Consider the following 15,920-nt stretch of genomic DNA (forward strand, 5'->3'; position numbering starts at 1 on the left):
GGATGTGTGGATCAGGTGTTTGCTTTGAAGAATGTATGTGAGAAATACTTAGAAAAGCAAATGGATTTGTATGTAGCATTTATGGATCGGGAGAAGGCTTATGATAGAGTTGATAGAGATGCTCTGTGGAAGGTATTAAGAATATATGGTGTGGGAGGCAAGTTGTTAGAAGCAGTGAAAAGTTTTTATCGAGGATGTAAGGCATGTGTACGTGTAGGAAGAGAGGAAAGTGATTGGTTCTCAGTGAATGTAGGTTTGCGGCAGGGGTGTGTGATGTCTCCATGGTTGTTTAATTTGTTTATGGATGGGGTTGTTAGGGAGGTAAATGCAAGAGTTTTGGAAAGAGGGGCAAGTATGAAGTCTGTTGGGGATGAGAGAGCTTGGGAAGTGAGTCAGTTGTTGTTCGCTGATGATACAGCGCTGGTGGCTGATTCATGTGAGAAACTGCAGAAGCTGGTGACTGAGTTTGGTAAAGTGTGTGAAAGAAGAAAGTTAAGAGTAAATGTGAATAAGAGCAAGGTTATTAGGTACAGTAGGGTTGAGGGTCAAGTCAATTGGGAGGCGAGTTTGAATGGACAAAAACTGGAGGAAGTGAAGTGTTTTAGATATCTGGGAGTGGATCTGGCAGCGGATGGAACCATGGAAGCGGAAGTGGATCATAGGGTGGGGGAGGGGGCAAAAATCCTGGGAGCCTTGAAGAATGTGTGGAAGTCGAGAACATTATCTCGAAAAGCAAAAATGGGTATGTTTGAAGGAATAGTGGTTCCAACAATGTTGTATGGTTGCGAGGCATGGGCTATGGATAGAGTTGTGCGCAGGAGGATGGATGTGCTGGAAATGATATGTTTGAGGACAATGTGTGGTGTGAGGTGGTTTGATCGAGTAAGTAACGTAAGGGTAAGAGAGATGTGTGGAAATAAAAAGAGCGTGGTTGAGAGAGCAGAAGAGGGTGTTTTGAAATGGTTTGGGCACATGGAGAGAATGAGTGAGGAAAGATTGACCAAGAGGATATATGTGTCGGAGGTGGAGGGAACGAGGAGAAGTGGGAGACCAAATTGGAGGTGGAAAGATGGAGTGAAAAAGATTTTGTGTGATCGGGGCCTGAACATGCAGGAGGGTGAAAGGAGGGCAAGGAATAGAGTGAATTGGATCGTTGTGGTATACCGGGGTTGACGTGCTGTCAGTGGATTGAATCAGGGCATGTGAAGCGTCTGGGGTAAACCATGGAAAGCTGTGTAGGTATGTATATTTGCGTGTGTGGACGTGTATGTATATACATATGTATGGGGGTGGGTTGGGCCATTTCTTTCGTCTGTTTCCTTGCGCTACCTCACAAACGCGGGAGACAGCGACAAAGCAAAAAAAAAAGAAATATATATATATATATATATATATATATATATATATATATATATATATATATATATTCATTTTTTTTTTTTTCATACTATTCGCTATTTCCCGCGATAGCGAGGTAGCGTTAAGAACAGAGGACTGGGCCTTTGAGGGAATATCCTCACCTGGCCCTCTTCTCTGTTCCTTCTTTTGGAAAAAAAAGAAAAAAAGAAATAAAAATAAAAAAATAATAAAAAAAAAAAAAAAATATATATATATATATATATATATTGACAGGCGTGCGAAAGAGAGACTTTTGGATGTTAATGTGCTGAGAGGTGCAACTGGAGGGATGTCTGATCATTATCTTGTGGAGGCTAAGGTGAAGATTAGTATGGGTTTTCAGAAAAGAGGAGTGAATGTTGGGGTGAAGAAGGTGGTGAGAGTAAGTGAGCTTGGGAAGGAGACCTGTGTGGGGAAGTACCAGGAGAGACTGTGTACAGAATGGAAAAAGGTGAGAACAATGGAAGTAAGGGGAGTCGGGGAGGAATGGGATGTATTTAGGGAATCAGTGATGGATTGCGCAAAAGATGCTTGTGGCATGAGAAGAGTGGGAGGGGGCTGTTTAGAAAGGGTAGTGTGTGGTGGGATGAAGAAGTAAGAGTATTAGTGAAAGAGAAGAGAGAGGCATTTGGACGATTTTTGCAGGGAAAAAATGCAATTGAGTGGGAGAAGTATAAAAGAAAGAGACAGGAGGTCAAGAGAAAGGTGCAAGAGGTGAAAAAAAGGGCAAATGAGAGTTGGGGTGAGAGACTATCAGTAAATTTTAGGGAGAATAAAAAGATGTTCTGGAAGGAGGTAAATAGGGTGCGTAAGACAAGGGAGCAAATGGGAACTTCAGTGAAGGGCATAAATGGGGAGGTGATAACAAGTAGCGGTGATGTGAGAAGGAGATGGAATGAGTATTTTGAAGGTTTGTTGAATGTGTCTGATGACAGAGTGGCAGATATAGGGTGTTTTGGTCGAGGTGGTGTGCAAAGTGAGAGGGTTAGGGAAAATGATTTGGTAAACAGAGAAGAGGTAGTAAAAGCTTTGCGGAAGATGAAAGCCGGCAAGGCAGCAGGTTTGGATGGTATTGCAGTGGAATTTATTAAGAAAGGGGGTGACTGTATTGTTGACTGGTTGGTAAGGTTATTTAATGTATGTATGACTCATGGTGAGGTGCCTGAGGATTGGCGGAATGCGTGCATAGTGCCATTGTACAAAGGCAAAGGGGATAAGAGTGAGTGCTCAAATTACAGAGGTATAAGTTTGTTGAGTATTCCTGGTAAATTATATGGGAGGGTATTGATTGAGAGGGTGAAGGCATGTACAGAGCATCAGATTGGGGAAGAGCAGTGCGGTTTCAGAAGTGGTAGAGGATGTGTGGATCAGGTGTTTGCTTTGAAGAATGTATGTGAGAAATACTTAGAAAAGCAAATGGATTTGTATGTAGCATTTATGGATCTGGAGAAGGCATATGATAGAGTTGATAGAGATGCTCTGTGGAAGGTATTAAGAATATATGGTGTGGGAGGCAAGTTGTTAGAAGCAGTGAAAAGTTTTTATCGAGGATGTAAGGCATGTGTACGTGTAGGAAGAGAGGAAAGTGATTGGTTCTCAGTGAATGTAGGTTTGCGGCAGGGGTGTGTGATGTCTCCATGGTTGTTTAATTTGTTTATGGATGGGGTTGTAAAGGAGGTAAATGCAAGAGTCCTGGAAAGAGGGGCAAGTATGAAGTCTGTTGGGGATGAGAGAGCTTGGGAAGGGAGGCAATTGTTGTTCGCTGATGATACAGCGCTGGTGGCTGATTCATGTGAGAAACTGCAGAAGCTGGTGACTGAGTTTGGTAAAGTGTGTGGAAGAAGAAAGTTGAGAGTAAATGTGAATAAGAGCAAGGTTATTAGGTACAGTAGGGGTGAGGGTCAAGTCAATTGGGAGGTGAGTTTGAATGGAGAAAAACTGGAGGAAGTGAAGTGTTTTAGATATCTGGGAGTGGATCTGTCAGCGGATGGAACCATGGAAGCGGAAGTGGATCATAGGGTGGGGGAGGGGGCGAAAATTTTGGGAGCCTTGAAAAATGTGTGGAAGTCGAGAACATTACCTCGGAAAGCAAAAATGGGTATGTTTGAGGGATAGTGGTTCCAACAATGCTGTATGGTTGCGAGGCGTGGGCTATGGATAGAGATGTGCGCAGGAGGATGGATGTGCTGGAAATGAGATGTTTGAGGACAATGTGTGGTGTGAGGTGGTTTGATCGAGTAAGTAACGTAAGGGTAAGAGAGATGTGTGGAAATAAAAAGAGCGTGGTTGAGAGAGCAGAAGAGGGTGTTTTGAAATGGTTTGGGCACATGGAGAGAATGAGTGAGGAGAGATTGACCAAGAGGATATATGTGTCGGAGGTGGAGGGAACGAGGAGAAGAGGGAGACCAAATTGGAGGTGGAAAGATGGAGTGAAAAAGATTTTGTGTGATCGGGGCCTGAACATGCAGGAGGGTGAAAGGAGGGCAAGAAATAGAGTGAATTGGAGTCATGTGGTATACAGGGGTTGACGTGCTGTCAGTGGATTGAAGCAAGGCATGTGAAGCGTCTGGGGTAAACCATGGAAAGCTGTGTAGGTATGTATATTTGCGTGTGTGGACGTGTGTATGTACATGTGTATGGGGGGGGGGGGTTGGGCCATTTCTTTCGTCTGTTTCCTCGCGCTACCTCGCAAACGCGGGAGACAGCGACAAAGTATAAAAAAAAAAAAAAAAAAAAAAAAAAATATATATATATATATATATATATATATATATATATATATATATATATATATATATATATATATATATATATATTTTTCTTTCTTTCATACTATTCGCCATTTCCCGCATTAGCGAGGTAGCGTTGAGAACAGAGGACTGGGCCCTTGAGGAAATATCCTCACCTGGGCCCCTTCTCTGTTCCCTCTTTTGGAAAATTAAAAAAAAAAGTGAGAGGGGAGGATTTCCAGCCCCCCGCTCCCTCCCCTTTTAGTCGCCTTCTACGACACGCAGGGAATACGTGGGAAGTATTCTTTCTCCCCTATCCCCAGGGATATATATATATATATATATATATATATATATATATATATATATATATATATATATATATATATATATATATATATATCTGTGTGTGTGTGTGTGTGTGTATGTATTCATTTTTCATTCTTGATTGCTGTTTCTCGCATCAGAGATAGCACCAGGAAACAGACGTACAATGGCCCATCCACTCACATACACATATGTATAGATAGATGCCCATACATGCACATGTACCTACATATGTATACACATACAAAGACATATACATATATACACATATACATATTCATACTTGTTTGTCTTCATCAATTCCTGGCACTACCCTAACCCACAGGAAACAGCATCGCTATACCCTGCTTCAGCAAGGTAATGCCAGGAAAACGTACAAAAAAGGCCACATGCATTCAGTCTCTAGCTTTCATGTGTAGTGTACCAAAACCACAGCTCCCTATCCACTTCAGGCCCCACAGATCTTTTCATAGTTTACCCCATATGTTTCACATGCCCTGGTTCAGTCCATTGACAGCATGGTTGACCACATCGTTCCAATTCACTCTGTTCCTTGCATTAATGGGATAGCCTTGATTAGGGCCTCAGTTGCCTGTGTTGTCTCAGATTTAAAAAGAAAAAAAATGAAGTAGTAGTCTTAGTGTAAGGGTGGTGAAAAATTGTAATGAGTTGAATGATGAAACTGTAAATGCTGTCAATATACATATGGTTGATCCTTCAAGAACATAATTAACTTTTGCTTAAGCTCCAAGGAAGTGTCATTTTTTTCCTGCAAAAAATTCAATCCATACCATCACTTTATCCAATGCTTTTCTGTCTTTTGTCTTTTAAATCTGGCAATCAGAATTTCTTATATTAACTTTATAGGGAAAATGCAAAAGTTAAATATCCTTTGACTTTATGGCAATGCCACACAGCTGACCCAATGTAAAGAAACAGCTGACCTCAATTGGTACAGCCCACATCTGCCAAAAATAGGATATAAAAGATATTCATAAATTTTGGGAGACATTATAACATCCATAAACTGCCTGCAAACAGAACAAAGTCCTTCTATATGCAGGTGGACTACATAAGGAAAAAATCGGGTTACCTATGATAAATGCTAACATTTATGTACATTTTAGGAGCTAATAACAAATATCAAGCATGTAATGGTAGATAAGATCGCAGGTAATATAATACTGATTGTGTGTGCAAGGTATAACATACAAAAACAATACTAGTGTCAGCAAGAATAACATTGTCAGCTATCATTTTGTGTCATCCTGTCCCAGCCTGCTATCAACAACCAGGTTGTTGTATGCCAGCTAAACAGATAGCAGCATGTATGGACATGTAGTAGAGATTTGAAGCATGAGAGATGCCTGCATTTCTCATCCTTGGGAAAATTTCCACTTGGAATATACCCACTTGTCACACTTAATCATTATAAATGTTAGGTTGTGCCTGAATGCCATATCCAGAAGTTTAAAAAGGTATATAACGGTATGGAAAGTTCTTGTGACTAGGTCCCATGAGTGTAGAACTCTTTCCCCATTCCATACAAATAGGTAAATACTGTACGATATAATGGTATCCATCAGTCATCAGAAATATTGTCTTGAGTAGTGAACTATCTTTTGCTGACTTGCTTAAGCTTTGATTTTGACCCAATGTTTCAAATCCTCATGGAACTCAAAAAGGATATTGCATGTGCATATGATGTAAGTGAAACCTCTCGAAAGAAACACAAAGCTAGAATTAAGGAATCTCTGGCAACATGTCCACCTGCGATGTTGCACTTATCTGAAAGTCTGAAAAGTTTTGTAACTGAAAGGACTGAGGAAGGTTTGGGTATTCAGAAATGAAGACTAAAAGTAAGCGTTACTCCCTCCATTGTTGCTTTAGGGGTCTTAGAATGTCATTGCTTACAAGACTTGGTAAATATCTGTGGGTTGTAATTTTTGGGTTTTAATTTAGTTTTTGTTTGGGATGTTTTTATTCTTGTTAGATATGTAAAACATCTGCAACTAAACTAACTGGTTATTTCACTATATCTATCATATCATATAATGATTTTTTGTATAATGTAATTTGCACTGGGTGCTTAGGCGTATCCTGAGGGATCACATAATTTCTGGAAAATGGTTTCATCCATACTATGGGCAGTGGGCAAGTTATTTGCCATATAATATATTGAATTACTTTTGTACTCATGATGATGTCATTGAAATATTTTTCTTTTTAAGTTTCTAAAGGGGATTTTAAATTTCTGGACACTTATGAGGATGTTTTGCAGATGTATGTTGTCTGTTTGATTCATTTGAGAACAGAAAATAACAAATAAATGGATGATTAGGCTGCTTTTGTAATAAGAATGTAAAAGTATGTAACCATTGCAATAGGATTATTAAAGTTGAATTACTTTTGTAAAGAAATAGTACTTTTCGTGTAGAAAGATACCTGCTTTATCATGTGAATGACATTAGTATCAAAATATCAATCCATCTTATGTCCACAGATTATGTAAAGAGCAACACAGTCGCTGGTGATGTTTCACATGATAAGGGGACAATGCTGGCAAGAATTGTGAAAGGAAACATCCCAGTAACAAATGGTGTTGTCCATCTTATTGATCGCCCACTTATGGTTGTGGCATCAAATATTGTATCATACCTGCAGGTATTTTGATTTTTTTTTGTTGGAGGTGATTTGGAATCAGAGTAGTGAATGGAATGAGAAATGAGGATATAGGTTAGAAATGGATTGAGCTGGTATAGACTTAAGTATTGGGTAACCATGAAGGGTGATTCTGAAAATCATGTTAGAGGAAACTCATTCTCCAGTGACAGGTATACACAGTTTGAATTGCATCATTGTGCTATATTCAAATGCTGGAGCATTACACTTTCTCTTCTTTAAGTAGCCAGCATGACATAGGCAAATGCATGCCCAAACCATGCCATCTTGAATGAAAGGTAAGGTGATAGTCATAAGAAAAATGAAAACAGGAAGGACTGTTCATCAGGTGTTTATAGATATGCCTCTTAAATGTGACAAGGTTATAGGAAGAGGGAAAGACTAAAGATGGAAGAGAAATCCACAGTTTCACTGTACAAGTAAAGAAGGGTGTCTGTGTCAGTCTTTGTGTGACTGGTCTTCACACAAAAGCAGTAGGAAGCAGGAGCAAGACACATGTTGCAACTCAATTTTATTGGGGCTGGAACACATGCAGACAACTTATATGAACAGTGAATAGAATAATACTTGTAGAACAGAGGAAGGGAAGAAACATTGCAGTATGTAGAAAAGGGTGATTGAAGAGAGGCAATGGCAGGAGGCAGGCCTGATGAGAGGAGAGTGGTTGTGGTAGAGAGGGTCACTTCCTTGGGGCCTGGGATTTTTGTGGGGCCTGGGCCTACGATCCTCATTTCCCACTCAGTCCTATTTTATATATAAAATTAAATAAAAATTCTCACTTTGTTTATATCACATAATGCATTACATGCATTTTGCTTTTGTATGAACTAATTGCTGGCCTAATCTTGGATCTTTGTTTTATTAAGATCTTAAAAAGCTATAAGGAAGAGAGAGAAAGGTCCCTTAAGAACTTTAGGCCCCTATCTTTGAATGTTGGGGGATGCGAAGTTGTTTGTCCTGGTGCCTGTACTGGCTGTTGATTCCTCTGGCAGATGTGTTGATAAGGTGGAAGGCTTTCATGTCTGCTTGGGCTGAGAGCTAGGTGGAAGAAGAGCCAACCCATGAGCACTTCTTGCAGGGGAAGATAAGGTCTCACTAGAAATGGAAATAGTTCCTTGCATGAAACATGGTATTGTCACCTACCAGTGGAAGTTCAGCAAAGTAGGAGGGAAAAATATAAAATGTGTAAGCAGAATCTTAAGAAGCTTTTAGAGGAAAGCAAAGAAAGAGTAGATGAAGATTTTGGAAGAAAGTTGAGTGGAAACTTCAGGGAAAATAAGAAAAGAATTTGTATTGTAAGGGGATGAAAAAGGAAAGAGGTGTTTGTAAGAGTAGAAATGTTAATGTGAGAAGTGAAGAAGGGGAGTTGCAGAAACAAAAGGAGGAAGTGAAATGGAAGATGGAAAAAGTAGTTTGAAGAGCTGACGAATGTGGAAGAAGGTGAGGCAGTAATTGTTATAAGTTAAACTTAAGAAATTGTTATATGGGTATAGAGTACAATTTAGCATTTGTTAAAGATAGAATAATACATTTACTCCACTAGGATGGAGGTCAGCTGAACAAGTTCCACCATCTAATCCATGAACACTACAATGACCTGCTGAATAAACTATTTATGGAAGAGGAACTCACACTCTTTGCTCCATCCAATGAAGCCTTTAAATTTGTCAATGAGGAACGCCTTAATCAGGTAAGTCGGAACTTTGTCAGATTAGGGGCCTTGCATGAATTATGTTCTCTAAGAGAAGTTGTATGATTCTATATGACATACTTGAGAACTGGGTGGTTAAACAGGGTCAGGCATAGTAAGAAAATTGACAGTGCAGAGGGTACATGGGGAAAAAAGAGAGAGAGAAAGTCAGGCATGGTGTGAAAATTAACAGGGCAGAGCATAGACCTGTAATGTGATACAGCCAAGATTGCTTATGCAAGGATTTTCTTTGCTTTCTTAATTTAGATTTTGTTGAGATATATTACTGTATTTTGTACGTTTTTCTCATATTCTGATTTTTATTGACAGAGTAAGCATTGAGAAAGCCAGAATCAAAGACACAGATAGACATATTGATGGTTTTACTTTTATGTTTTTCCATACTTGTTCACCATTTAACATGTTTGTGAGGTAGCAGACATAGAGATGGCCTCATTCACTCACATCCACTCTCTAGCTGTCATGTTTAATGGACTAAAACAAAGTCCCCTGTCCACAACCAGGCCCCATAGACTTTTTCATGTTTCCCCTGACTACTTCATATGCTGTATTCCATTGAAAGTGGAATGATGTATAATATTGTAGTATTATTCTTATAATGGTGTAGGGCCTAAGCCAGGTACTCATTTTACTGACCAACCCTTAGGAGTGGGTGAATAGCTGAGTTGATTGTGGACCGACTACTGCAACCAGGATTTGAACCTGTGTGCTCAACCCTACATGGTCTACGAATGTGTCACGACCAGAAATGCTAAATTCTACACCATAATAACAATATTAATTATAATATAAATCATTCCATTTTCAGTGGAATACATCATGTGAAGTATTCAGGGAAACCATGGAAAAGTCTGTGGGGCCTGATTGTGAACAAGTGGCTTTGGTTTTAGTGCATTAAACATGACAGCTAGAGAGTGGATGAGAGTAAATGAGGCCATTTCTATGTCTGCTCCTGGTGCTACCGCACAGATATGTTAAATGGTGAACAAGTATGGAAAAACATAAAAGTAAAACCATCATTATGTCTATCTGTATCTTCAATTCTGGCTTTCTTAGTTTTTTTTTTTTTTTTTTTTTTTTTCATACTATTCGTCATTTCCCGCATTAGCGAGGTAGCGCTAAGAACAGAGGACTGGGCCTTTGAGGGAATATCCTCACCTGGCCCCCTTCTCTGTTCCTTCTTTTGGAAAAAAAAAAAAAAAAAAAAAAAAAAAAAAAAACGAGAGGGGAGGATTTCCAGCCCCCCGCTCCCTTCCCTTTTAGTCGCCTTCTACGACACGCAGGGAATACGTGGGAAGTATTCTTTCTCCCCTATCCCCAGGGATATCTGTGTCTTTGATTCTGGCTTTCTCAATGCTTACTCTGTCAATAAGTGCTTTCATGAATAGTTTATATATACTATGCTTGGGGATAAGAGAAAAAGAATACTTCTCACGTATCTTTTATCATACACAATCGCTGTTTCCTGCATCAGCAAGGTTAGTGCCAGAAAACAGATGAAGAATGACCCATCCACTCATATACACATATATGTATATACATAAATGCCCACATACGCACATATACATACATATACATACACATATGCAGACATATACATACATACACATAAACATATTCATGCTTGCTTTCATCCATTCCTGTTGCTACCCAGCCCCACAGGAAAACAGCATTGCTGTCCCCTGCTTCAGCAAGGTAGCACCAGAAAAATGGACGAAAAAGGCCACATTCGTTTACACTCAGTCTCTAGCTGTTATGTATTATGCACCAAAACCACAGCTCCTTGTCAACATCCAGGCCCCACAGACCTTTACATGGTTTACCCTAGCGATTCACATGCCCTGGTTCAGTCCATTGACAGCATGTTGACCCCAATATACCAAATCGTTCCAAATCACTCTATTCCTTGCATGCCTCTCACCCTTCTGTACGTGCAGTCCCTGATCGCTCAAAATCTTTTTCACTCCATCCTTACACCTCCAGTTTGGTCTCCCGCTTCTCCTTGATCCCTCCACCTCCAACACATATATCCTCACTTTCAATCTTTCCTCACTCATTCTCTCCATATGTCCAAACCATTTCAACACAACCTCTTCTGCTCTCTCAGCCACACTCTTTTTATTCCCACACATCTCTCTTACCCTTACATTATATATTCGATCAAACCACCTTGCATCACATACTGTCCTCATACGTCTCATTTTCAATACATTCACCCTCCTCTGTACAACCCTATCTATAGTCCATGCCTCGCCACTATATAACATTGTTGGAACTACTGTTCCTTCAAACATACCCATTTTTGCTCTCACAAGTAACATACTCTCCTTCCACATGTTCATCATCGTTCCCAGAACCTTCGCCCCCTCCCCCACCATGTGACTCATTTCAGCTTCCATGGTTCCATTTGCTGCCAAGTCCACTCCCATATATCTAAAACACTTCACTTCCTCCAATTTCTCTCCATTTAAACTTACCTCCCAATTAACTTGTCCCTCAACCCTACTGAACCAAATAACCTTGCTCTTATTCACATTTACTTTCAACTTTCTCCTTTCACACACTTTTCCAAACTTAGTCACCAACTTCTGCAGTTTCTCACTTGAATCAGCCACCAGTGCTGTATCATTGGTGAGTAACAACTTACTTCACAGGCCCTCTCATCCACAACAGACTGCATACTCGCCCCTCTTTCCAAAACTCTTGCATTTACCTCCCTAACCACCCCATCCATAAACAAATTAAACAACCATGGTGACATCACACACCCCTGCCACAAACCGACATTCACTGGTAACCAGTCACTTTCCTCACTTCCTACTCATACACATGCCTTACATCCTTGATAAAAACTTTTCACTGCTTTTAGCAACTTGTCTCCCACACCATATGCTCTTAAAACCTTCTACAAAGCATCTCTATCAACCCTACCATATGCCTTCTCCAGATCCATAAATGCTCTATACAAATCCATCTGTTTTTCTAAGTATTTCTCACATTCATTCCTCAAAGCAAACACCTAATCCACACATCCTCTACCACTCCTGAAGCCACTCTGCTCTTCCCCAGTCTAATGCTCTGTATATGCTCTTACCCTCTCAGTCACTACCCTCCCATATAATTTCCCAGGAATACTCAACAGACTTTGCCTTTGTAGTTTGAACATTCACTCTTATCCCCTTTGCCTTTATATAATGGCACTATGCATGCATTCCTTCAATCCTCAGGCATTTCACCATGGACCACACATACATTGAATATCCTTACCAATCAATCAACAACAACAGTCACCCCTTTTTTTGTTTTTTAATAAATTCCACTGCAGTACCATCCACACCTGCTGCATTGACAGATTTTATCTTCCGCAAAGATTTCACCACCTCTTTTCTCTTTACCAAACCATTCTCCCTGACCCTCTCTGTTCAAACTCCACCCTGACCAAAACACCCTATATCTGCCACTCTATCATCAAACACATTTAACAAACCTTCAAAGTACTCCCTCCATCTCCTCACTTCATCACTACCTGTTATTACCTCCCCATTTGTCCCCTTCACCGTTGTTCCCATTTGTTCTCTTGTCTTATTCACGTTATTTACCTTCTTTCAAAACATCTTTTTATTGTCCCTAAAGTTTAATGATACTCTCTCACACCAACTCTTATTTTCCCTCCTTTTTACCTCTTGCACCTTTCTCTTGACCTCCTGCCACTCTCATTTTTACATCTCCCAGTCATTTGCACTACTTCCCAGCAAGTATTGTTCAAACACCTCTCTTTTCTCTTTCACTAATAACTTTTCTTCTTCATCCCACCACTCACTACCCTTTCTGATCTGCCCACCTCCTACCTTTCTCATGCCACATGCTTCTTTTGCGCAAGCCATCACCACTTTCCTGAATACATCCCATTCCTCACCCACTCCCCTCACGTTATTTGCTCTCACCTTTTGCCATTCTACACTGTCTCTGCTGGTACTTCCTCACTCAAGTCTTCTTTCCAAGCTCACTTACTCTCACTACTTTTTTATCCCCAAGGTTCTCTCATCTTTTTTGAAAACCACCACAAATCTTCGCCTTCACCTCCACAAGATGATGATCAGACATCCTTCCAGCTGCCCCTCTCAGCATTTTAACATCAAAAGTCTCTCTTTTACATGCCTATCAATTAACACATAACCCAATAATGCCCTTTGACCATCTCTCCTACTCACATACATATACTTATGTATATCTCTTTTTAAACCAGGTGATCCCAATCACCAGTCTTTTTTCAGCTCACACAAATCCACAGGCTCTGCACCATTCCCATTTACAACACTGAAAACCCCATGTACACAGATTATATCCACAACTGCCACATTACTCACTTCTGCATTTAAATCACCCATCACTATAACCTGGTCTCGTGCATCAAACCTTCTAACACACTCACTCAGCTGCTCCCAAAACACTTGTCTCTCATGCTCTTTCTTCTCAGGTACATTGGCAAAACTCAAATTACACTTGGTGAATAATATTGTGTATACCTTATTTTTGTTGGTTGTGTATAGGGAGTTGTGGCTTCAATGCATTACACAAAACAGGTAAAGAATGGATGTGAGTAGATATAGCCTTTCTTTATCTGTTCCTGGTGCAACCTTGCTAATGTGGGAAGTGGTGATCAAGTGATAAAGATAATAGATAGATATTTTTCAGTGTAATTCTTATCAGTTGGTACTTACTGATTCATAAGCTAATTAATATTCACAATCTGAAAAATAATGGTGAAAATGGGTGGGAGAAATAGAGGTGCTTCATAACATATGAACACTTAGGTGCAAGATACTTACATTCAGCAAATGCTTTGTGAATGATACAGTGGATTGTACTTTTATATTTCTTCTACACAGTTCTCTTCAGTAGGTTCATACCTAATGTATGAATTATAAAAGACAGGTATTTACATAAAGTAACTGATGCAAGTACTCTTGGTTATTATGTACTTTACTTGGACAGATGTCCATGATTATATCCACTTTACATAATTAACCACATAACAGAATTTTCTTGGTCCCAGACTCAGTTAATAGATAAAGATAGATAATCTACTGTAGTGGGAATTTCTTGAGTATACACTCTAAGATTTTTCTTTGATAAACATTTTTTGTATTCTCTCCTCAGTGTTATCATATTTTTCTCTCCATCCTTTCACTAGTTAATAGCTAACAGGGATGAACTGCGGAAACTGCTGGAACTACACGTTGTTAAACATCGTCTCACCACAGATGAGATTGTAAATAGGAGCACTCGAGAGGTAAGATATTTGATTCTTAGTTAATTGTTTTGAATATGTGAGAATTTTGGTAATGTCTGCTTATTGTATGAAGTTACTGGATATGTAATTCATAATGCTTAGTGGCATTGTTATTCAAAGTCTAATGTTTATTAGTCTCTAAAGATTTCTGATTTGTAGATCCTAGTTCTTTTATGTGTATGTGTTATTGATACATGGAATAAATTTCTGTACATATATTCTTCCCTGTCTCTTCCAAAAGTAAAGAATTCAGAAGAACAGTTATTGCTGTAACCCTTACGTCATCAGTCAACAATTTTTAGATAAAGGCAGTGATGGATTTGATATGAGAACAATGAATTTTTTTTAAGACAGTCATTCAGAAGACTGACATACATGTATTTATGATTTTTTACAAGTATTTAAAGTATTTAAGAAATGATTCTTGAAATGGCATTAAAGTTACAGGGAAAGCCAGTGGTAATAACTATACTGAATTATATTAATACAGAATATTGATCTTTTTATGATTATGGTTAAGGTACAACTCTTTCATTAGATGCTTTTCTCAAACTTGCTTTAATCAGTATAGTTCATATACCATGATTTTTTTGGTCCGTACTTGCTCTATATTAAAAATTTGACCTCAGAATGATAGGTAAGATGATACCCTAAGAAAAATCAAATTTAGTGATATACGATACATGAATTTTACTGCAGTTTTTTATTGCACCTTTTTCCCCATAGGACTTTGCCTTTACTCACATTACACCTGCCTAATTATGCAGATTCATCCCTGGATTTTGCTATCAATAAATCATCAACATTTTCAGTTCATACTCATAGTATGTAGTTTACTTTAATACAATAACATGCATGCTTTCTTGTTGCAATCATAACTTATGATGAGCATGGATGTATTGCTCTTGCCTGTAAGTTAATGTTACCTAGAATGTTATCTCATTCTGTATAGATCCCCTGATTTTTCATTTATGCCTGTGCCTGGTTAAAAAGAAATGCAGTATTAAATGCCTCAGCAGGGAAAAGGTGCACTGTTATGGAATGGTAAATGAATTGAAGGAGTTTAACTTCAGTAGGTAGTAGTTTTTTGATAACACAATTCAAGTGAAGTGAAATAAAGAAAAATTCAGCATATACTCGGTGGATCAATACAAAGTAGGGATTATATCATAAAGAAATGACAAAAAGGCATCTTATCATAATGCAGCAATGGCCTGGCTGTATGTATATTTGTCTGTATGTCTGTGTGACCAAGATTGATAACTCAAAAATGTCATTACAGACTTTCTTTAAATTTGGTAGAAGTGCTGTGTATGACTAAAGAGCACAATTTTAATGCTTCTCAATTGCACTACTTCCCCCAAAGCAGCACTTGTCTAGTGTACATAATTAACTATGTCTGGCTCATGCTACCATGGCTTACCTTGGTGGTCTGTTCTGAATATAAAGACCAGACAGGTCACCAATGAGAGGGAGACTCGGGAAGGTATGGTCATGCTGGGATGGGGACCAAGTGAGGAACGGGCAGTGCACTAGGTAGGGGGCTCTTGGGAGGGGAGATCAGTGCAAGGAGTGGGGACCAAGGGAAAGAAGGGCCATGTAGGTGGCAAGGGTCAGAGAATGCAACAGCCTTGCAGGGATTGTGTGGATCTTAGGAGGGGAGAGCTATGTGGAGGATAGGGGTCTGGGGAAGGGAGGGTTATGCAGGGGATGAGGGGCTGGAGTTCTGAGAGGGGGTTAGTTTTTGGGATAGGCATCAGGGAGGATAGGGTTATGAAGA

At 39.4% G+C, this 15,920-nt stretch overlaps 1 protein-coding gene across 8 annotated transcripts in view; it reads left to right on the forward strand.

Moving 5' to 3' along the window:
* The window catches only part of Fas1 (fasciclin 1), a 541,608-nt gene that overhangs the window by 384,952 nt on the left and 140,736 nt on the right, over positions 1-15,920 (forward strand). For all 8 annotated transcript variants that reach the window (XM_071667107.1, XM_071667100.1, XM_071667104.1 and 5 more), the window contains 3 exons: positions 6,958-7,118; positions 8,680-8,826; positions 14,042-14,140. In XM_071667107.1, the coding sequence (XP_071523208.1) occupies positions 6,958-7,118; positions 8,680-8,826; positions 14,042-14,140 (407 nt within the window). The remainder of the gene's footprint in view (positions 1-6,957; positions 7,119-8,679; positions 8,827-14,041; positions 14,141-15,920) is intronic.

Source organism: Panulirus ornatus, chromosome 11 (genome assembly GCF_036320965.1).
Source record: "Panulirus ornatus isolate Po-2019 chromosome 11, ASM3632096v1, whole genome shotgun sequence".
Lineage (NCBI taxonomy): Eukaryota > Metazoa > Arthropoda > Malacostraca > Decapoda > Palinuridae > Panulirus > Panulirus ornatus.